This window comes from Salmo salar, chromosome ssa02 (assembly GCF_905237065.1).
Source record: "Salmo salar chromosome ssa02, Ssal_v3.1, whole genome shotgun sequence".
In the NCBI taxonomy this organism is placed as follows: domain Eukaryota; kingdom Metazoa; phylum Chordata; class Actinopteri; order Salmoniformes; family Salmonidae; genus Salmo; species Salmo salar.
In genome coordinates this window covers 63,636,238-63,655,250 of record NC_059443.1, presented here as the reverse complement: position 1 = coordinate 63,655,250, position 19,013 = coordinate 63,636,238, and the positions used below count along the sequence as shown (strand labels likewise).

At 43.7% G+C, this 19,013-nt stretch overlaps 1 protein-coding gene across 2 annotated transcripts; it reads right to left on the bottom strand.

Annotated features, from left to right (window-relative positions):
• Window positions 1–6,950: 6,950 nt before the first annotated feature.
• LOC106589595 (protein Wiz) lies at window positions 6,951–18,840 on the bottom strand. 2 transcript variants are annotated; one of them, XM_014179762.2, is made up of 11 exons: window positions 18,742–18,840; window positions 18,119–18,210; window positions 17,432–17,888; window positions 16,813–17,199; window positions 16,174–16,626; window positions 15,776–15,960; window positions 9,965–10,139; window positions 9,477–9,703; window positions 8,492–8,738; window positions 8,186–8,351; window positions 6,951–7,984 (listed from the first exon to the last, which is right to left on the bottom strand). In XM_014179762.2, exons 3-11 carry the CDS (start codon window positions 17,541–17,543, stop codon window positions 7,792–7,794), a joined length of 2,145 nt encoding a protein of 714 aa, XP_014035237.2. In that variant the 5' UTR covers window positions 17,544–17,888; window positions 18,119–18,210; window positions 18,742–18,840; the 3' UTR covers window positions 6,951–7,791. The 2 variants fall into 2 exon arrangements, with proteins under 2 accessions (XP_014035237.2, XP_014035247.2); XM_014179772.2 differs by having other exon boundaries at window positions 18,119–18,207.
• Window positions 18,841–19,013: the final 173 nt, after the last annotated feature.

Below are 19,013 nucleotides of genomic sequence, written 5' to 3'. Positions count from 1 at the left end.
AAATTCAAGTCATAATCCAACTGCTCCAGTCCTTGAATACATCTAGAAACTATATTTTGAGGAGGTTAGGTGAGGGCTGGGTTCTCACTTAAAACAAGCAGGACTTCTATGAAACATCCAACTCATCTGGCCCTGGATATAGACAGTACATCTACGAACTGTCTCAACCATAATCTCTTCTGAGGAGATTAGGCTGTGTTCCAATCATCTCTTTTCAGGAAGGGATTGAGGCTGCATTCTCACTTAAAACGAGCAGGTCCCTTTGAAAAGGGCTCCTCTTCTCATTATTGGGTCATCAGGCATCAATTGGGCCGACCATGGGCTCTACTGCTCTACCCGATCTGTCGAGTAATGACTATGTCCACTCCAGACAGACAGACGGACGAACATGAGTAATCTACCGGCTGCCTCAGACAGACAGACAGACAGACAGGGCACTCTCCCGGCTCAGGGAGTGTAATAAACGCATAGGGTCAATATGGAATTAACAGAATGGGATACAGGATAAGTTATTAGCAGGCTTTAAAAGTAGGCACTTGGGGCTGGAAGCAGATCAGCGAGGGTGGTTGAATGGTTCCTCAGGGACCATCAATACGTCCGTAATGTCTGGTGGAGAAGAGAGGATGGAAGCAGAGAGGAGCCTGAGACAGAAGCGTGATAGATCGATTCCATAGTGAGGCCCACTGTTTGGAATAGGCAGACACACATACACCGTGTCGTGCTCTATAAACCTGGTAGGGATATGTGTCCTCTCTCTCCCTTGCTCTCTCTACTCCTATACACCCTCTCTCTCTCTACTCCTATACGCCCTCTCTCTCTCTACTCTTATACACCCTCCCTCTCTCTACTCCTATACGCCCTCTCTCTCTCTACTCTTATACACCCTCCCTCTCTCTACTCCTATACGCCCTCTCTCTCTCTACTCCTATACGCCCTCTCTCTCTCTACTCCTATACGGCCTCTGACTCATTGATGTGGTTTCTTCTCAACACTCACTATACCACGAAGAGGCCATTCAGCATTTACGTATATAACATACTTGAGATACATCATGTAGCCTATTTTAGGATAGTCCAGTTGTGGGTAAAGATGCTCATTTACTTGTGCAGCAGTTCATTGGGAATTGATCCATTTTGATTAAGGATAATATTTCAAAACCAAAAACGTGTCATACCTCTTAGAGATACTCATATTGTACCAAGATAACCTATTTTACCAGCCAGTCTATTCCACTAGCAAAGTAAAAAAGCCTGAATATTTGTTATTTTCGTACCCTATTTGACTGATATAGAAGTATCATTGATCTTCTATTCTAAAACCTCTAGAGTAGTAGTTCATCTATGGTACATAGATTTTCACTTTATTTGGCTGAAATAAAACTGAAATAAAAGTCATCGATCTTCATTCTTCACCATCTAGTGTAGTTTTATCTAAGGTAGATTGTTTTTTACTCTATGTGACTGAAATACAACTAGCATCAATCTTTTAAGTGTGGTTTATCTAAAGTAGATTGTTGAGTGCAGACCTAACACTGATTTAACGACTACCATTCCTCAGGGTCCAGTCCAGGAGGTCAGTGATTAACAGTACAACAGACTGATGAAACAGTAGGGAGTGGAAAGCTGCAGCATCAGGGAGAACTGTAGCCACTGGCCAGACATCATTTATACAGGCAATAAAATGAATGTCCCGGGCCTGCTACTGTCAATGCTGGGAAGCTGTCCTAGCTTTGTGTTGTGTGAAGGGAGCCATGTCCACCCCCACCAGACCTGGGTTCAAATAGTATTGGGCTTCATCTACACAGGCAACCCAATTCTGATGTAGTACTTTAGCTGGGCTTATTTGAGTTTGAATAATGAGTTTTACTGGCAGTAATGGAACCAATGGAATAGACCCAAAAATTCTAACCCTGTCAATCTCAGACGCCAGGCAGGCTCAATGAAACGATTAACGTATTTGAAATATTTGAAATATTATTTTAACCCAGGCCAGATAGCCACAGTCTCAGTCTCACAGTTATGGGGAAACATGTACTGAACTGTCCATCAGCATTGAACCATTTCAACATTCCTTCAGACCAAAGGAGGCTGGTGGAAGGAGCTATAGGAAGACGGGCTCATTGTAATGGCTGGAATGGAATCAACGGAACAGTATCAAACAAATCAAACATATGGCAATTACAAGTTTGACTCCATTCCATTCCAGCCATTACAATGATTCCATCCTCATATAGCTCCTCCCACCAGCCTCCTCTGCTTCAGACTGAATTGGTATGAAGTCGCTGTCAGATGTTCTCAGTCTAATGTGTTACTGAAGCCCGAAGACACAACAATGAGGTTTAGATGAGAGAAAACGTGGAATAGAGTGAAAATGATAGGGTTCTATTTTACTTGTATATAAATAGTTTGGATTCTGAGAAGATTTTGTGAAAGAAAGTGTTTATGACGGATTCAAACTCGATGACATGACACTCAAGTTTTAAGTTCTATTTTGGTTCAGTTTGACATTGAGGAATTGGTCATTGTTCTTGGCCAAGTCAACTATAACGGCTTGTTTATTTTTTACAACTACACTATATGGACGAATTGGACATACTGTAAGACTACCAATTGACCAGTCCAATGGCATTGTCAGCAATGAAGGATGGATGGGCCTGGTATTTTATAGGATATAATTATGTATGTAGAAGTTTGGATAAAAAAGTATATACAGGAGTGGACAGTAATTGCTCGATTTACCCTGCTAGCCAGCCTCTTGTAGATCACTGTGTACGTCTTGGGTCTGTTTCTTGTGATGCTACAGACAGTCACTTTCATTCATCAGTTGGATTTCTTTACATTGTATTCTCAGCCTAATTTCATTAGACAAGGACCCTTGGAAAAACCACTGTTACTGATGTCTTGACCTCAAATCAGTCAAATCAAATTGTATTAGTCACATGCTTTGTAAACAACAGGTGTAGACTAACAGTGAAACATTTACTTACTTGTCCTTTTCAAACAATGCAGAGTTAAAGATACAAAAAAAGTAGATATACAGTATATATATACACTACCGTTCAAAAGCTTGGGGTCATTTAGAAATGTCCTTGTTTTTTGTCCTTGCACATTTTTTGTCCATTAAAATAAAATAAAATTGATCAGAAATACAGTGTAGACAATGTTAATGTTGTAAATGACTATTGTAGCTGGAAACAGCTGTTTTTTTATGGAATATCTACATAAGCGTACAGAGGCCCATTATCAGCAACCATCACTCCTGTGTTACAATGGCACGTTGTGTTAGCTAATCCAAGTTTATAATTTTAAAAGGCTAATTGATCATTAGAAAACCCTTTTGCAAATATGTTAGCACAGCTGAAAACTGTTGTTCTGATTAAAGAAGAAATAAAACTGGCCTTCTTTAGACTAGTTGAGTATCTGGAGCATCAGCATTTGTGGGTTTGATTACAGGCAAAATAGCCAGAATCAAAGACTTTCTTCTGAAACTCGTCAGTCTATTCTTGTTCTGAGAAATTAAGGCTATTCCATGCGAGAAATTGCCAAGAAACTGAAGATCTCGTACAATGCTGTTTACTACTCCCTTCACAGAACAGCGCAAACTGTCTCTAACCAGAATAGAAAGAGGAGTGGGAGGGCCCGGTTCACAACTGAGCAAGAGGACAAGTACATTAGAGTGTCTAGTTTGAGAAACAGATGCCTCACAAGTCCTCAACTGGCAGCTTCATTAAATAGTACCTGCAAAACACCAGTTTCAACGTCAACAGTGAAGAGGCGACTCCGGGATGCAAGGTCTTTTCTAAGTGACCCTAAACTTTTGAACGGTAGTGTATATACACTGCTCAAAAAAATAAAGGGAACACTTAAACAACACAATGTAACTCCAAGTCAATCACACTTCTGTGAAATCAAACTGTCCACTTAGGAAGCAACACTGATTGACAATAAATTTCACATGCTGTTGTGCAAATGGAATAGACAACAGGTGGAAATTATAGGCAATTAGCAAGACACCCCCAATAAAGGAGTGGTTCTATAGGTGGGGACCACAGACCACTTCTCAGTTCCTATGCTTCCTGGCTGATGTTTTGGTCAGTTTTGAATGCTGGCGGTGCTTTCACTCTAGAGGTAGCATGAGACGGAGTCTACAACCCACACAAGTGGCTCAGGTAGTGCAGCTCATCCAGGATGGCACATCAATGCGAGCTATGGCAAGAAGGTTTGCTGTGTCTGTCAGCGTAGTGTCCAGAGCATGGAGGCGCTACCAGGAGACAGGCCAGTACATCAGGAGACGTGGAGGAGGCCGTAGGAGGGCAACAACCCAGCAGCAGGACCGCTACCTCCGCCTTTGTGCAAGGAGGAGCAGGAGAAGCACTGCCAGAGCCCTGCAAAATGACCTCCAGCAGGCCACAAATGTGCATGTGTCTGCTCAAACGGTCATAAACAGACTCCATGAGGGTGGTATGAGGGTCCGACGTCCAGAGGTGGGGGTTGTGCTTACAGACCAACACCGTGCAGGACGTTTGGCATTTGCCAGAGAACACCAAGATTGGCAAATTCGCCACTGGCGCCCTGTGCTCTTCACAGATGAAAGCAGGTTCACACTGAGCATGTGACAGACGTGACAGAGTCTGGAGACGCCAAGGAGAACGTTCTGCTGCCTGCAACATCCTCCAGCCTGACCGGTTTGGCGGTGGGTCAGTCATGGTGTGGGGTGGCATTTCTTTGGGGGGCCGCACAGCCCTCCATGTGCTCGCCAGAGGTAGCCTGACTGCCATTAGGTACTGAGATGAGATCCTCAGACCCCTTGTGAGACCATATGCTGGTGCGGTTGGCCCTGGGTTCCTCCTAATGCAAGACAATGCTAGACCTCATGTGGCTGGAGTGTGTCAGCAGTTCCTGCAAGAGGAAGGCATTGATGCTATGGACTGGCCCGCCCGTTCCCCAGACCTGAATCCAATTGAGCACATCTGGGACATCATGTCTCGCTCCATCCACCAACGCCACGTTGCACCACAGACTGTCCAGGAGTTGGCAGATGCTGTAGTCCAGGTCTGGGAGGAGATACCTCAGGAGACCATCCGCCACCTCATCAGGAGCATGCCCAGGCGTTGTAGGGAGGTCATACAGGCACGTGAAGGCCACACACACTACTGAGCTTCATTTTGACTTGTTTTAAGGATATTACATCAAAGTTGGATCAGCCTGTAGTGTGGTTTTCCACTTTAATTTTGAGTGTGACTCCAAATCCAGACCTCCATGGGTTGATAAATTGGATTTCCATTGATTATTTTTGTGTGATTTTGTTGTCAGCACATTCAACTATGTAAAGAAAAAAGTATTTAATAAGATTATTTCTTTCATTCAGATCTAGGATGTGTTGTTTAAGTGTTCCCTTTATTTTTTTGAGCAGTATATATATACAGTACCAGTCAAAAGTTTGGACACACCTACTCATTCAAGGGTTTTTCTTTATTTTTACTATTTTCTACATTGCAGAATAATAGTGAAGAGATCAAAACTATGAAATACCACATATGGAATCATGTAGTAACCAAAAAGTGTTAAACAAATGAAAATATATTTGAGATTCTTCAAAGCAGCCAACCTTTGCCTTGATGACAGCTTTGCACACTCTTGGCATTCTCTCAACCAGCTTCTCCTGGAATGCTTTTCCAACAGTCTTGAAGAAGTTCCCACATATGCTGAATACTTGTTGGCTGCTTTTCCATCTATCTGCGGTCCAACTCATCCCAAACCATCTCAATTGGGTTGAGGTTGGGTGATTGTGGAGGCCAGGTCATCTGATGTGGCATTAGGATTTTGCTTGTGCTTAGCTATATTCCATTTATTTGTATCCTAAAAAATGACCTAATCCTTGCCCGATGCCAAGCATACCCATAACATTGTGCAGCCACCACCATGCTGGAAATATGAATAGTGGTACTCAGTGATGTGTTGTGTTGTGTTGGATTTGCCCCAAACATAACACTTTGTATTCAGAACAGAAAGTTCATTTTTTTGTAACAATTTTTGCTGTTTTACTTTAGTGCTTTATTGCAAACAGGATGGCATATTTTGGAATATTTTTTATTCTGTACAAGCTTCCTTCTTTTCACTCTGTCATTTAGGTTAGTATTGTGGAGTAACTATAATGTTGTTGATCCATCCTCAGTTTTCTCCTATCACAGCCATTATTAAGTTCTGTAACTATTTCAGTCACCATTGGCCTCATGGTGAAATCCCTGAGCGGTTTCCTTCCTCGCTGGCTACTGAGTTTGGAAGGACGCCTGAATCTTTGGATTGACTGGGTGTATTGATGCACCATCCAAAGTGTAATTAATAACTTCACCACGCTCAAAGAGATATTCAATGTCTGCTTTTTTATTTTTACCCATCTACCAATAGGTGCCCTTCTTTGCGTGGCATTGGATAACCTCCCTGGTCTTTGTCGTTCAATATGTGTTTGATAATTCTCTGCTCGAATGAAGGACCTTACAGATAATTGTATGTGTGGTGTACAGAGATGAGGTAGTCATACAAATATAATGTTAAACACTATTTTTGCACAGTCCATGCAACTTATGCGAGTTAAGCCAATTTTTATTCCTGAACTTATTTAGGCTTGCCATAACAAAGGGGTTTAGTACTTGACTGAAGACATTTCAGCTTTTCATTTTTAATGAATTTGTAAAAATGTCAAAAAACATAATTCCACTTTGACATTATGGGGTATTGTGTGTAACCCATTTTAAATTCAGGCTGTAACACAAGAAAATGTGGAAAAAGTCAAGGGATGTGAATACTTTCTGAAGGCACTGTAGGTTGAAAATATCAGTGAAGACACTTGCCAGCTGGTCAGCGCATGCTCTGAGTACACATCCTGGTATTCTGTCTGGCTCTGCAGCCTTCAAACCACTAATTACAGAAGAATTCAAGACAAATATAAAACCTTGTCTTATATTTCTTTACTTCAGAAAACAGTTCTACATTTAAAAACATAATTCATAAAAAAGCTAATACAAAATTCCTGTACAATAGGGACATTTCAGACCATAATTCAAAAGTGAACATGCTTCCTTCCCTGCTATTTTGCAATGCAACCTATAATGCCGCACTGCTTTGAAATAGTTGAAACAAGGGGAATGTATTTAATGCTAGAACAGGCTTTGCCTTACTTTCTTCAGTGACATCACTGACTACAGTCTATGGAAACCCATTCCATCCAATGTCATTCAGACTACTATGAATTTAGGTTTCTATGAAAACAATGTGCAATAAACATCCCAATAAAGAAATGGAATGTAACCATTGCTAGACTACTAAGTGGAAGGAATGTGTCATGGTGAATGAATGTTAGTTTGTTTGACCCCGTGTCTAAGTTACCCCAGCAAGAGTCGTTACTAAAAGTAGACTTCTTCAAATGGCCCAAGTCAGCCCTCTAGAGTTGATATGAGGCTGGTACAGCTATGTCTGTGCTACACTAACCTTATCCCCAGGCTAACAGCTAGAGCGAGAGAGAGAGACAGCTGGTGGACAAGACTAGTGCTACAGTATATCCACTTTGTGCAGCTATCATTCACATCAAGTCATTTCTTTAACGCTGACTAACTTAACGAAGGAATCATCCCCCCCACACACACCTTATTAGTAGGTGTTTTTACCACAGTGTAGACTGAGTTCAACAGTCCTTTGAGGAAAACAAACACATGAACAACAGATAAGACGATCCAACTAAGTGGTAATAAAGAAAATGCAGTGAGTGTAGTAGTGGACCATAGTAGTGGACCATTTAAACCACCAGTGGTGCCAGAAGGACCGGGGTAGTGGTGGTGGCTGAGGGTTCGATGCCCGGGACCAGGGGCCTTTCTGGGTCAGGGGGAGGACAGGCCTTGTTGAAGCGGAGGTCCAGGATGTGTTTCTGCAGGTGTCTGATCCAGTCCTCCTGTACTGACTGAGATCCATGGAACACTGCCTCACAGAACCTGAGGGATGGAATAGAACAGAAAGCAAGAGAGAGAAGGTTGGTTAATATTAATATACAAACAGACATTCTGTGAAACATTGTGGAACCCGTAGTGCCGAGACCCTCGTACGATGCCAACAATAAATCATACACGTGTGTGACCTCAGGCAATCTGAGTTCAGCGCACATTGAACTATCAGCGTTTTGGCAATCAGCTCACCTGCACTTGAGGGTGTACTCTTTGCCCACTTGTTTGACCAGAGGAGTGGAGGGAGGCCTGGGAACCAGGGAAGGGATGTTTCCTGACCGGGGGGGTTGTTGAGAGCTGCCGTCTCCCTCTGCTCCCTCCGTATGGGCGGTGTGTTTAGGGACCCGCCGCTCAAAACCTGGCAGACGGGTTGGAAAGGGGTTTAAAATCAGAGTCTACCATAGCTCAACGTTGGTTATATCAGAGGGACTTACAGGTAGAAAGTTCTGTAGGGTGTGTGTGTGTACATGCACGTTTGAGTCAGTTCACATCTCTCACCTCTAGGAGAGCGTATGTGGTTGAAGTCTCCTCTAGCCCCCTGGGACTGCGTATGAGTGACGGTATGATGGTGATATGACGAGTGTCCCGTCTCCCCCTGTGACCTTTGACCTTGAGCTGTCCTGGACGAACCCCCGGCGACCCTGGCCACCTCTCGGCCCGCCCTGCGCCCCAGCCCCGCAGCCCTCTGGGCTCCCGAGGAGAAGGAGCCTGAGTCTGTGGAGGGAGAGTGGGACGGGGCGTTCCTCTGGAAGGGGGAAAGAAATCAAGTGTTTGGTGAAATAGTTTTCCCTCTAAGTTGGACAGAATCATCTACATTCACCTGGATTGGTTGTAGAAATAGCATACAGCACACACACACAGACTGATGTTAGCAACTACAGAGCACTGTTATTCTATTGGTGTCAACCTGCTGCTTTCCTCTCAACTTAAATCAAGAACTGGTTAGAGAACGTCCACTCATCTAGTCTCCCCAAGCCTCAGCTACTGTTTAGAAAAGCAAGGACGAAACCCAGCCGCTCTCCGAGACTGAGTTGAAGCACTCCTGCCACCCAACTAAGCAGCTGGAAAGTGCCTAAACGTCATGCACTTGAGGGGATGTGATTGTCACTTGCTTAATCCAAGATTCGGTGATCAGCCCCACTGCCACAGAGCAATTAGATCCAAACCTAATGGGCGCTATACTTAACCAATAAGGCCAGAGGGGGTGTGGTATATGGCTAATATACCACGGCTAAGGGCTGTTCTTATGCACGACGCAACATGGAGTGCCTGGACACAGCCCTTAGCCGTGGTATATTGGCCATATACCACAAACCGCCAAGGTGCCTTATTGCTATTATAAACTGGTTACAAATATAATTAGAACAGTAAAAATAAATGTTTTGTCATACCTGTGGTATATGGTCTGATATACCACGACTATCAGCCAATCAGCATTCAGGGCTCGAACCAGCCAGTTTGTAATAGCAGATGTAACACTCACCTTAAACCTGATGTTGAGGTCACCGTCGCGGTACTGGCGGTGGATCTCCGCGGCCTTGCGGGGCTGCCTCTGGATCCAGGCGCTGAGCAACTCGATGGGGGAGGCCTTCACACCCTCTGCCCTCCACTCCTTAACCCCCAGCTGGCGGAGGTGGGCCCGGGCGTGGCTCGCCAGCGCCGTGCGGTTCTCAAAGTCAAAGCCGCACAGCTCGCAGCACGCATCCCCGGCTGGAAGGAGAGAAGAGGACTTGAAAACAGACGTTTGACAGTTGAAGCGTTTCACGTGATAAACGTTTCTATTTCAGCACTAATTACTAGGCAGGTTACCTAGTTGATTTTCTTTTACTAATAATGAAATCAGTCACCTTTGGAAAGAGCTTCTGCTAAATACAATTGCCATCACAACTGCAATGGAAAACAGTTGCCTGCCACAAATAACCTGGCTGAGATCCGCTGGTCTTTACTCAGGTGTGAGCACTGTTAGTTTACCAGACTGGGAGGATCCATTCTTATCAGGGGAAGGCTTGTCGTTGAGGGAGTAGTCCAGTGGAGGAGTGAACGTCCTCTTAGAGCCCTGGGGAGCCCACGAAGGCTCCAAGAACCTCCTGTGATTGGCCCAGGCTGGGCCAGCGCTGGAGTGAGTAGACGCTGGCTCCCTCTTGACCTACAACACAACACATCTTTACTGATCCATTTCAACAGGTTTTTAGCCATCACAGCCCCCAATCAGCAGCTGGCCCTAAAGAACTGTCAAAGACTTCAGCCACCCAAGTCATAGACTGTTCTCTCTGCAAGTGGTACCGGAGCGCCAAGTCTGGGACCAAAAGGCTCCTTAACAGCTTCTACCTCCCAAGCCATAAAACCGCTGAACAGTTAATCAAATGGCTAGCTGGACTATTTACATTGACCCCTTATGTTATTAATAATCATTTTTTCCACTGACTCTCTTGTACAGGCTTGATGTACACTCACTGGACTCTAACCACACACACACACACACACGTATATTCACGCCACGCACACAGACACACACACACAAACAAACACGCTGCTGTTACTCTGTTCATTATCTATGCATAGTCACTTTACCCCTACCTACATGAACATATTACCTCTATTAGCTCAACTAACCTTCACCCCCACACATTGACTCGGTACCGGTACCCCTTGTATATAGCCTCGTTGTTATTTTTTTGTGTCGTTTTTGTGTCGTTACTGACGTTAAACAAAAATTCAAAGGGCAGTAAGGCACATTTCCGCATATGACCAAATTCAAATGTTTTTGCTTACTGTTTCATACACATCTGTGCTTTTACGAAGAAAAACATTTACATTTACATTTTAGTCATTTAGCAGACGCTCTTATCCAGAGCAACTTACAGTAGTGAATGCATACATTTCATTTCATACATTTGCTTTCTTTACGTACTGGCCCCCTGTGGGAAACGAACCCACAACCCTGGCGTTGCAAACACCATGCTCTACCAACTGAGCTACAGGGAAGGCTAAACGCATGTAGGTATGAGGATTCTACGTTTAAATGCGTAGCTACATCCATTGTAACAAGAAGATGACCATGGTGGTCATGTCAAAAACAGCTGACTCATGGCTCAATGGTTGTGAGTTCTCCCTATCTCGATAGATACAGTTGAAGTTGGAAGTTCACATACACTTAGGTTGGAGTCATTAAAACTCATTTTTCAACCACTCCACATATTTCTTGTTAACAAACTATAGATTTGGCAAGTTGGTTAAGATATCTACCTTGTGTATGACAAGTAATTTTTCCAACAATTGTTTACAGACAGATTATTTCACTTACAATTCACCGTATCACAATTCCAGTGGGTCAGAAGTTTACAAACACTAAGTTGACTGTGCCTTTAAACAGCTTGGAAAATTCCAGAAAATGATGTCATGGCTTTAGAAGCTTCTGATTGACTCAAATGATGTCAATTAGCCTATTGGAGGTGTACCTGTAGATGTATTTCAAGGCCTACCTTCAAACTCAGTGCCTCTTTGCTTGACATCATAGGAAAATCAAAAGACATCAGCCAAGACCTAAGAATTTTATATATATATTTTTTTTTAAGTCTGCTTCATCCTTGGGAGCAATTTCTAAAACGCCTGAAGGTACCACGGTCATCTGTACAAACAATAGTACGCAACTATAAACACCATGGAACCACGCAGCCGTCATACCGCTCAGGAAGGAGACGTGTTCGGTCTCCTAGAGATGAACATACTTTGGTGCGAAAAGTGCAAATCAATCGCAAAGGACCTTGTGAAGATGCTGGAGGAAACAGGTACAAAAGTATCTATATCCACAGTAAAACGAGTCCTATATCGACACAGGGGCGGAAATCCCGGGGGGGACACGACCCCCCCATCCTGGGAAAAATATAACTATGTTATTTAAATAATATTAATAATACGCAATGAAAGCAATTGTGCTGATTATAGACACTTAATAGCTCGTTTTTAAGTTTCAAAAGATTGCGACCCCCCCACCCTTTGCCTCACAATGGTTTGATCCACTGCCAGTTCCTTAGCTTGCGAGGTAAAGTAGAGGTCGTATCTACTGTCTGAAAGGCACTCAATGCACGTAACTGACGTGAGGTTAATCCAGTCAATCGCGCACACACACTAGCTGAATATGCAGAGCTAGCGCGCAAATATTAACTATTAAGCTAGCTAGTACCTATTCCATTTATGTGGCGTCGTCAAAGACGGAATCTTTGCTATCGTCAATTTATTCCAAGATCAGCATGCATGTAAGTTAGTGCTTCAAAGTCCCTGTGATAAGGTTAGCGATAAACTGAACAGAACTACACTCTTCTACCATTGTTTTAAATATATTTTATGGTCTCGTTGCAAAAGCTAAATTGTCGCAAGGGAACTTTTATTTATATATTTTATTTCACCTTTATTTAACCCGGGTAGCAAAGATTATAGCAAACACCACTGAATTGGTGCTCGCTAGCTTTGCAAATTCAGCTATTGTTAGAAGCCAGCCAATATGAAACAAACGATTAAAATTACAAAAGGTTGCAGCATATGTTGTGTAAATGGTGAACTCATACAGCTGTCAACTCTTGTCACTGCAATCCGTTTCACATTTGCTAGCTACCTTTTAGATCGAAGCCCATATAGAATGATAGAAGATAAGATGATAGAAGCCCATCTCCTACTGTAAATAACCTACATACTGTGTGTGTGTAGCCAACCAGGTAGAAAAATGGCAGAAAAAAGACAGACATCAGAGTATTTTTCAGTACACCAAAACGCAAAGTAAGAACCCTAGTAGCCTAATATGTCAAAGACTAGTTGATAAAATGTTCATAAGAAAGAAATGAAATTCTAATGGAAATGTTTCACAATGATGTCATTAGGCAGAGCAGGCAACAGATGGCACACAGACAGCAGAGTTGGGGACAGATATGCAGGGACAGACTGGCAGAGACAGGGAGTCTCAGGTAAGTTTGTTGAGTCTTTGTTTGGCAACATTATGAAAGGTTCTCCATTTTTTTGACTTGTAAAATAGGAACATAATTGGAAAATGCCATGGATACCCCTACTCTCAACCTAAACTGGTGACTGAACTAAGATTTGTTAAAGGCAATGGTATTGCTGTTGTGATTAGTTGTGTAGTTTTGGGTACCGGTAGTTAGGAGTACGGCAAACACATTATTTCTTTGGTTCCTCAATATACATTTACCATATTAAACGTAGGCTATGTGTTACAGCACTACTTTTGGTGTCCCCCTCAGGAATTGCTCTTGAGAAAATGTAATGTAATTGTCCCCTCCAAAGTTGATATCAGATTTTCGCCCCTGTATCGACATAACCTGAAAGGCCGCTCAGCAAGGAAGAAGCCACTGCTCCAAAACCGCCAAAAAAAAGCCAGACTACGGTTTGCAACTGCACATGGGGACAAAGATCGTACTTTTTGGAGAAATGTCCTCTGGTCTGATGAAAGAAAAACATAACTGTTTGGCCATAATGACCATCGTTATGTTTGGAGGAAAAAGGAGGAGGCATGCAAGCCGAAGAACACCATCCCAACCGTGAAGCACTGGGGTGGCAGCATCATGTTGTGGGGGTGCTTTGCTGCAGGAGGGACTGGTGCACTTCACAAAATAGATGGCATCATGAGGATGGAAAATGATGTAGATATAGTGAAGCAACATCTCAAGACATCAGTCAGGAAGTTAAAGCTTGGTCACAAATAGGTCTTCCAAATGGAGAACGACCCCAAGCATACTTCCAAAGTTGTGGCAAAATGGCTTAAGAACAACAAAGTCAAGGTATTGGAGTGGCCATCACAAAGCCCTGACCTCAATCCCATAGAAAATTTGTGGGCAGAACTGAAAAAGCGTGTGCGAGCAAGGAGGCCTACAAACCTGACTCGGTTACACCAGCTCTGTCAGGAGGAATGGGCCTAAATTCACCCAAACTTATTGTGGGAAGCTTGTGGAAGGCTACCCGAAACGTTTGACCCAAGTTAAACAATTTAAAGGCAATGCTACCAAATACTAATTGAGCGCATGTAAACTTCTGACCCACTGGGAATGTGATGAAATAAATCATTCTCCCTGTATGTATGTATGTATGTATGTATGTATGTATGTATGTATGTATATAAATAACACACACACTACCGTTCAAAAGCTTGGGGTCACTTAGAAATGTCCTTGTTTTTGAAAGAAAAGCACATTTTTTTACCATTAAAATAACTTCAAATTGATCAGAAATACAGTGTAGACATTGTTAATATTGTAAATGACTATTGTAGCTGGAAAAAGCAGATTTTTTATGGAATATCTACATAGGTGCACAGAGGCCCATTATCAGCAACCATCACTCCTGTGTTCCAATGGAACATTGTGTTAGCTAATCCAAGTTTATCATTTTAAAAGGCTAATTTATCATTAGAAAACCATTTTGCAATTATTTTAGCACATCTGAAAACTTTTGTTCTCATTAAAGAAGCAATAAAACTGGCCTTCTTTAGACTAGTTGAGTATTTTTTTATTTATTTTTTTAACAACTGCAACCTGGCCAAGATAAAGCAAAGCAGTGCGACACAAACAACAACACAGAGTTACACATGGAATAAACAAGCGTACAGTCAATAACACAATAGAAAAAAAAGAGTCTATATACAGTGTGTGCAAATGGCATGAGGAGGTATGGCAATAAATAGGCCATAGTAGCAAGTAACACTGGAGTGATAGATGAGCAGATGATAATGTGCAAGTAGAAATACTGGTGTGCAAAAGAGCAGCAAAGTGAATAAAAACAATATGGGGATGAGGTAGGTAGATTGGGTGGGCTATTTACAGATGGACTATGTACAGCTGCAGCGATCGGTTAGCTGGAGTATCTGGAGCATCAGCATTTGTGGGTTTGATTACAGGCTCAAAATGGCCAGAAACAAAGGACTTTCTTCTATTCTTGTTCTGAGAAATGAAGGCAATTCCATGCGAGAAATTGCCAAGAAACTGAAGATATCGTACAATGCTGTGTCCTACTCCCTTCACAGAACAGTGCAAACTGGCTCTAACCAGAATAGAAAGAGGAGTGGGAGGCCCCGGTTCACAACTGAGCAAGAGGACAAGTACATTAGAGTGTCTAGTTTGAGAAACAGATGCCTCACAAGTCCTCAACTGGCAGCTCCATTAAATAGTACCCGCAAAACACCCGTCTCAACCTCAACAGTGAAGAGGCGACTCCGGGATGCTGGCCTTCTAGGCAGAGTTGCAAAGAAAAAGCCATATCTCCGTCTAGTGTCTGTGTTCTTTTGCCCATCTTAATCTTTTAGTTTTCTTGGCCAGTCTGAGATATGGCTTTTTCTTTGCAACTCTGCCTAGAAGGCCAGCATCCCTGAGTCGCCTCTTCACTGTTGACGTTGAGACTGGTGTTTTGCGGGTATTAACTGTCCAGAGTCATATTTGCTTGCGATGCACATCACTTTATTATCAGAGCGTGCCAGTGGACTTCTGGTAAGTATGCTTTAGTGAGAAAGTGTTGGGATCAGGTACAACTATGTTTACCTACCCTCAAAATTAATATTTATGAGCAAATTCCCCCCACCCACAAATTCTCACCTCAATGCATTTTTTGAAAATTTGAAGGGGTTGGGCTGAAATTGTGGTTGAGAGTTACCCTTTAAACAGAAGTTATGATTCGCCCCTTAGTGCCTTGCTCGAGGGCACAACCGCAGCAGGTAGGTAGCACATGATGAGATATTGACCTGCCCTCCATTGCCAACTGGACTGCACACATACACGCACTCACCTGGGTGGCAGTGGCACTGCCCTCCTTCAGCAGGATGTCTCTCAGCAGGTCGATGGGCGACTCGTTGACAGACCACATGACTCCCAGCTGGCGCAGGTGGGAGCGGGCGTGGCAAGACAGGGCCTTGCGGCTGTCAAAGAACTGGCCACAGAATTCACAGGTGATCATGAGCTCCTGGTCTGAACCTGGGGAAGGGAAAGGGAGGGAGGGATTTGTCCCTTGACATGTCTCTGCATTTAGCTATGCTGCTTTGACTGAATGGATGGTCAATGGTCTGAGTGCAGTTATTCAATGCTAAAACAGAAAAGCACAAATAGAAGAGGGAATTTGACACCAAACAAATTAGAAACCACAGAATTTATACCACTTGGTCAAAAAGATAGGACCCCACATCTTACCGGACTTGAAGGACTGGCCATTTTTGGCCCACTTCTGAGATCCCTGAGATCCATTACTGCTGCTGTACCCCCCAAGCGGACTGGAGAACCCCACATCCAGCTCCATCTCCAGGGGCTCCGGCTTGGGATAGACCGGGGTGGAGCCCTTCTTGGCCTTGGACCTGGGATTGTGGCTGGAGGCCAAGGGGCTGAGGTGGGCGTTAGCTGGGGATCTAGCTGGAGACCTGGCTGGGGCTGGAGACTGAGAAGGGGTCTTGGTGGTGGTGTTACTGGGTCGTACTGATGCAGCGGCCGCAAGCACGCCGCTGCTGACCAGCTGCTGGACTGTGTCGATGGCCGACGCCTTGCCCAGGAGGTCGGTGACGCCGAGCTGGCGCAGGTGAGAGCGGGAGTGGCTCGCTAGGCCTTTGCGGTTCTCAAACTCCTCACCGCACAACACACAGGTGAACTCACCTGTATTTCAAATAATATGTTTTTGATGAAGGTTTTATCATTTACCTTTCTTGTTCTGTTCTTTGAATTGTGACATCCCTTTAAAATGACTTAAACTAAAATTACTAAATTTGACTTAAAATATGACTTAAACTAAATGGATGTACCAATCGCAGATTGCCCCTTTAAAAATAACTTGAAACTCACCTGTGTTGAGCCTATGATCCTGTGGAGCGGTTCCTTCTGATGCGGAGGGCTTGGGCCGTTTGTTGGAGGGAGGCTGGTGAAGGGAGGAGGAGGGGGATCCTTTAAGTCTAGCAGGCGATGTGGACGAACCAGAGCCGGAGGGCCATTTGTTAGAGTTAGAAGACATAGAAGGGTTATAGACGTTGAGACCTTCACTTGCTATAGGTTGGAGGTCTTCCGCTTCCATGATCTGGTAGAGGAATTCTATTGGTCCTCCTTTCGTCTCTGTGTTTTCGGTGATGCCGAACTGGCGCAAGTGGGCCCGGCAGTGACTGGCCAGGCCTTTGCGGGACTCGTACCAAGCGCCACACAATTGGCACACATGCACCTCGTCATTGGTGTCCATCGCTGTAGAGGCAGGGAAGGAGCCAGAGACTGGTGTTAGAATGTGCCATGTTATACTTGAGGTTAATAATGTCATTACATAAGAACAGAAATATCTATCTGTATACATGTAATGGTACAACGTTCAATTCCACAAATATAATAGGCCTAATATGTGACTTCCTGATGACAAACATCTAATAACGAAACACTTAAAATATCCACTCCAATCGAAAACACCCAGGCCGAGACTTACCCAGGGTGAGAGGGGCATCCGTCTCCTGCGGTGCCCAGGCAGGCTTGGCTGAGGCCAGGCTCGCTCCCCCTGAGGGCGATGGTGACTTGCCTGCTGTTAAGAACGACGACATGGAAGATTGCCGAGGGCTTGGCCAAAACTGTCCCTTTACGAGCTACCTTGGATATATTATTCTGTGGGGTTGTCATTACTTTGGCCCTACCCCCAAGAGGGGACTCCTTCTGGGAGATGAGTGTCCCTGACCCCTTGGGTTTTTTGGGTGAAGAGTAGACGGGTTTGGGTGGGTGCATGGAACCGTCCCTGTCCTGAATCAGCTGGTAGAGTAAGTCGATGGGAGCTCCGCTGTTGTCCGAGACAGCCACGCCGAGCTGACGGAGGTGGAGTCTGGCGTGACTGGAGAGACCCCGCCGCGTCTCGAAGTAGGTCCCGCACACCTCACACATAACCGGGGCCGGGGCTGAGGGACAAGAGAGAGAGGAGGGAGGAGGAAGGGAAGAAAAGAGAGAGGAGGAAGGGAAGAGAGAGAGGAGGAAGGGAAGAGAGGAAGTGGTACAGAGGAAATAGTAAGCGTGTAAATCCTGAGACATTCTGAATCTGAGGCAAAACGATGCTTCTAATCAAAAATGGTTCCAACTGGCTCAGACTATAATTCATGCACACCTTCTCTTTTCCTCTATTTGTTCTTACCCTCTTCTTTTGTGTTCTCCATGAGTGCGGGTGACTGGTATGACTTTGATTCCAGGGTTGAAGATGGAACTAGCCTAGGATGTTGTCTTCTTCTGTACATAAGATAATTGAGGGAGGGGAAATGGAGAGAAAACATATGGTGTATGTCTTAGCAGCTCATTGGTTAGAAAGTAACTGAAACAGCATGCTGCATCCAGTCAATTCAGACCACTCTGATTTGGTCATAATGTAAGTTCCCAGACAGTTCCAACTCGAGGGCTGTCAAACTTCTTGAATGACACTCAGACCAGCAACAGCAGCTGAGCTGAGTTCCCTTTCAATAGATGTAAACAGAGATAGGAGTTAATTTGCTCAGTTGGTAGCTAGCTAGCTGCCATAACGATTTGATAATACAATTCCACAGCTTGGCTATCAGACTCAACTTAACAAAAAAGAATACGTAAACTGGTAACGTTATTGTAGTTTGTTAGCTAAATGACTGCACTTTGCTAGGTAAGGTTAGCTTGCTGGCTAGTTAGCAAGATAGGTTTGTTGAAAACTGGATTTGTCAGAGAAGAGGATACTTCACAATAAGACATGATAGGTAGATAAGAACTTAACTAGTTAAACAGAACAGAACTCACCGAAAATATACAATATTATCCTCTTGAACAATTTAACTCGACAATTTAACCCATGTTCCACCATCAGCGCCTGTGAAGGGTTTACAGCAATCGTTTCCGGGTCAAAATATTTACTCATACAAATTAAAAGTCATCGTTTTAAATCTGTCGATTGAGCATTAAAAAAGTATAATATAATGTGGTGTCATTCCACAGCAACACTTTTGTGTATACATATTGTAATATCAGAAAGGGTTTTGAATTTAAATTAATCACACAACAAGCTATCTAAT

Excerpts from the sequence above, each read along its gene's own strand:
- LOC106589595 (XM_014179762.2), bottom strand. The coding sequence starts at position 17,543 with ATGTCGTCGTTCTTAACAGCAGGCAAGTCACCATCGCCCTCAGGGGGA. Across the intron at positions 8,739-9,476 it reads ACCTCAACATCAGGTTTAAG|AGGAACGCCCCGTCCCACTC; the intron begins GTGAGTGTTACA and ends TCCCCCTTCCAG. Across the intron at positions 8,352-8,491 it reads CCACATACGCTCTCCTAGAG|GTTTTGAGCGGCGGGTCCCT; the intron begins GTGAGAGATGTG and ends CCCGTCTGCCAG.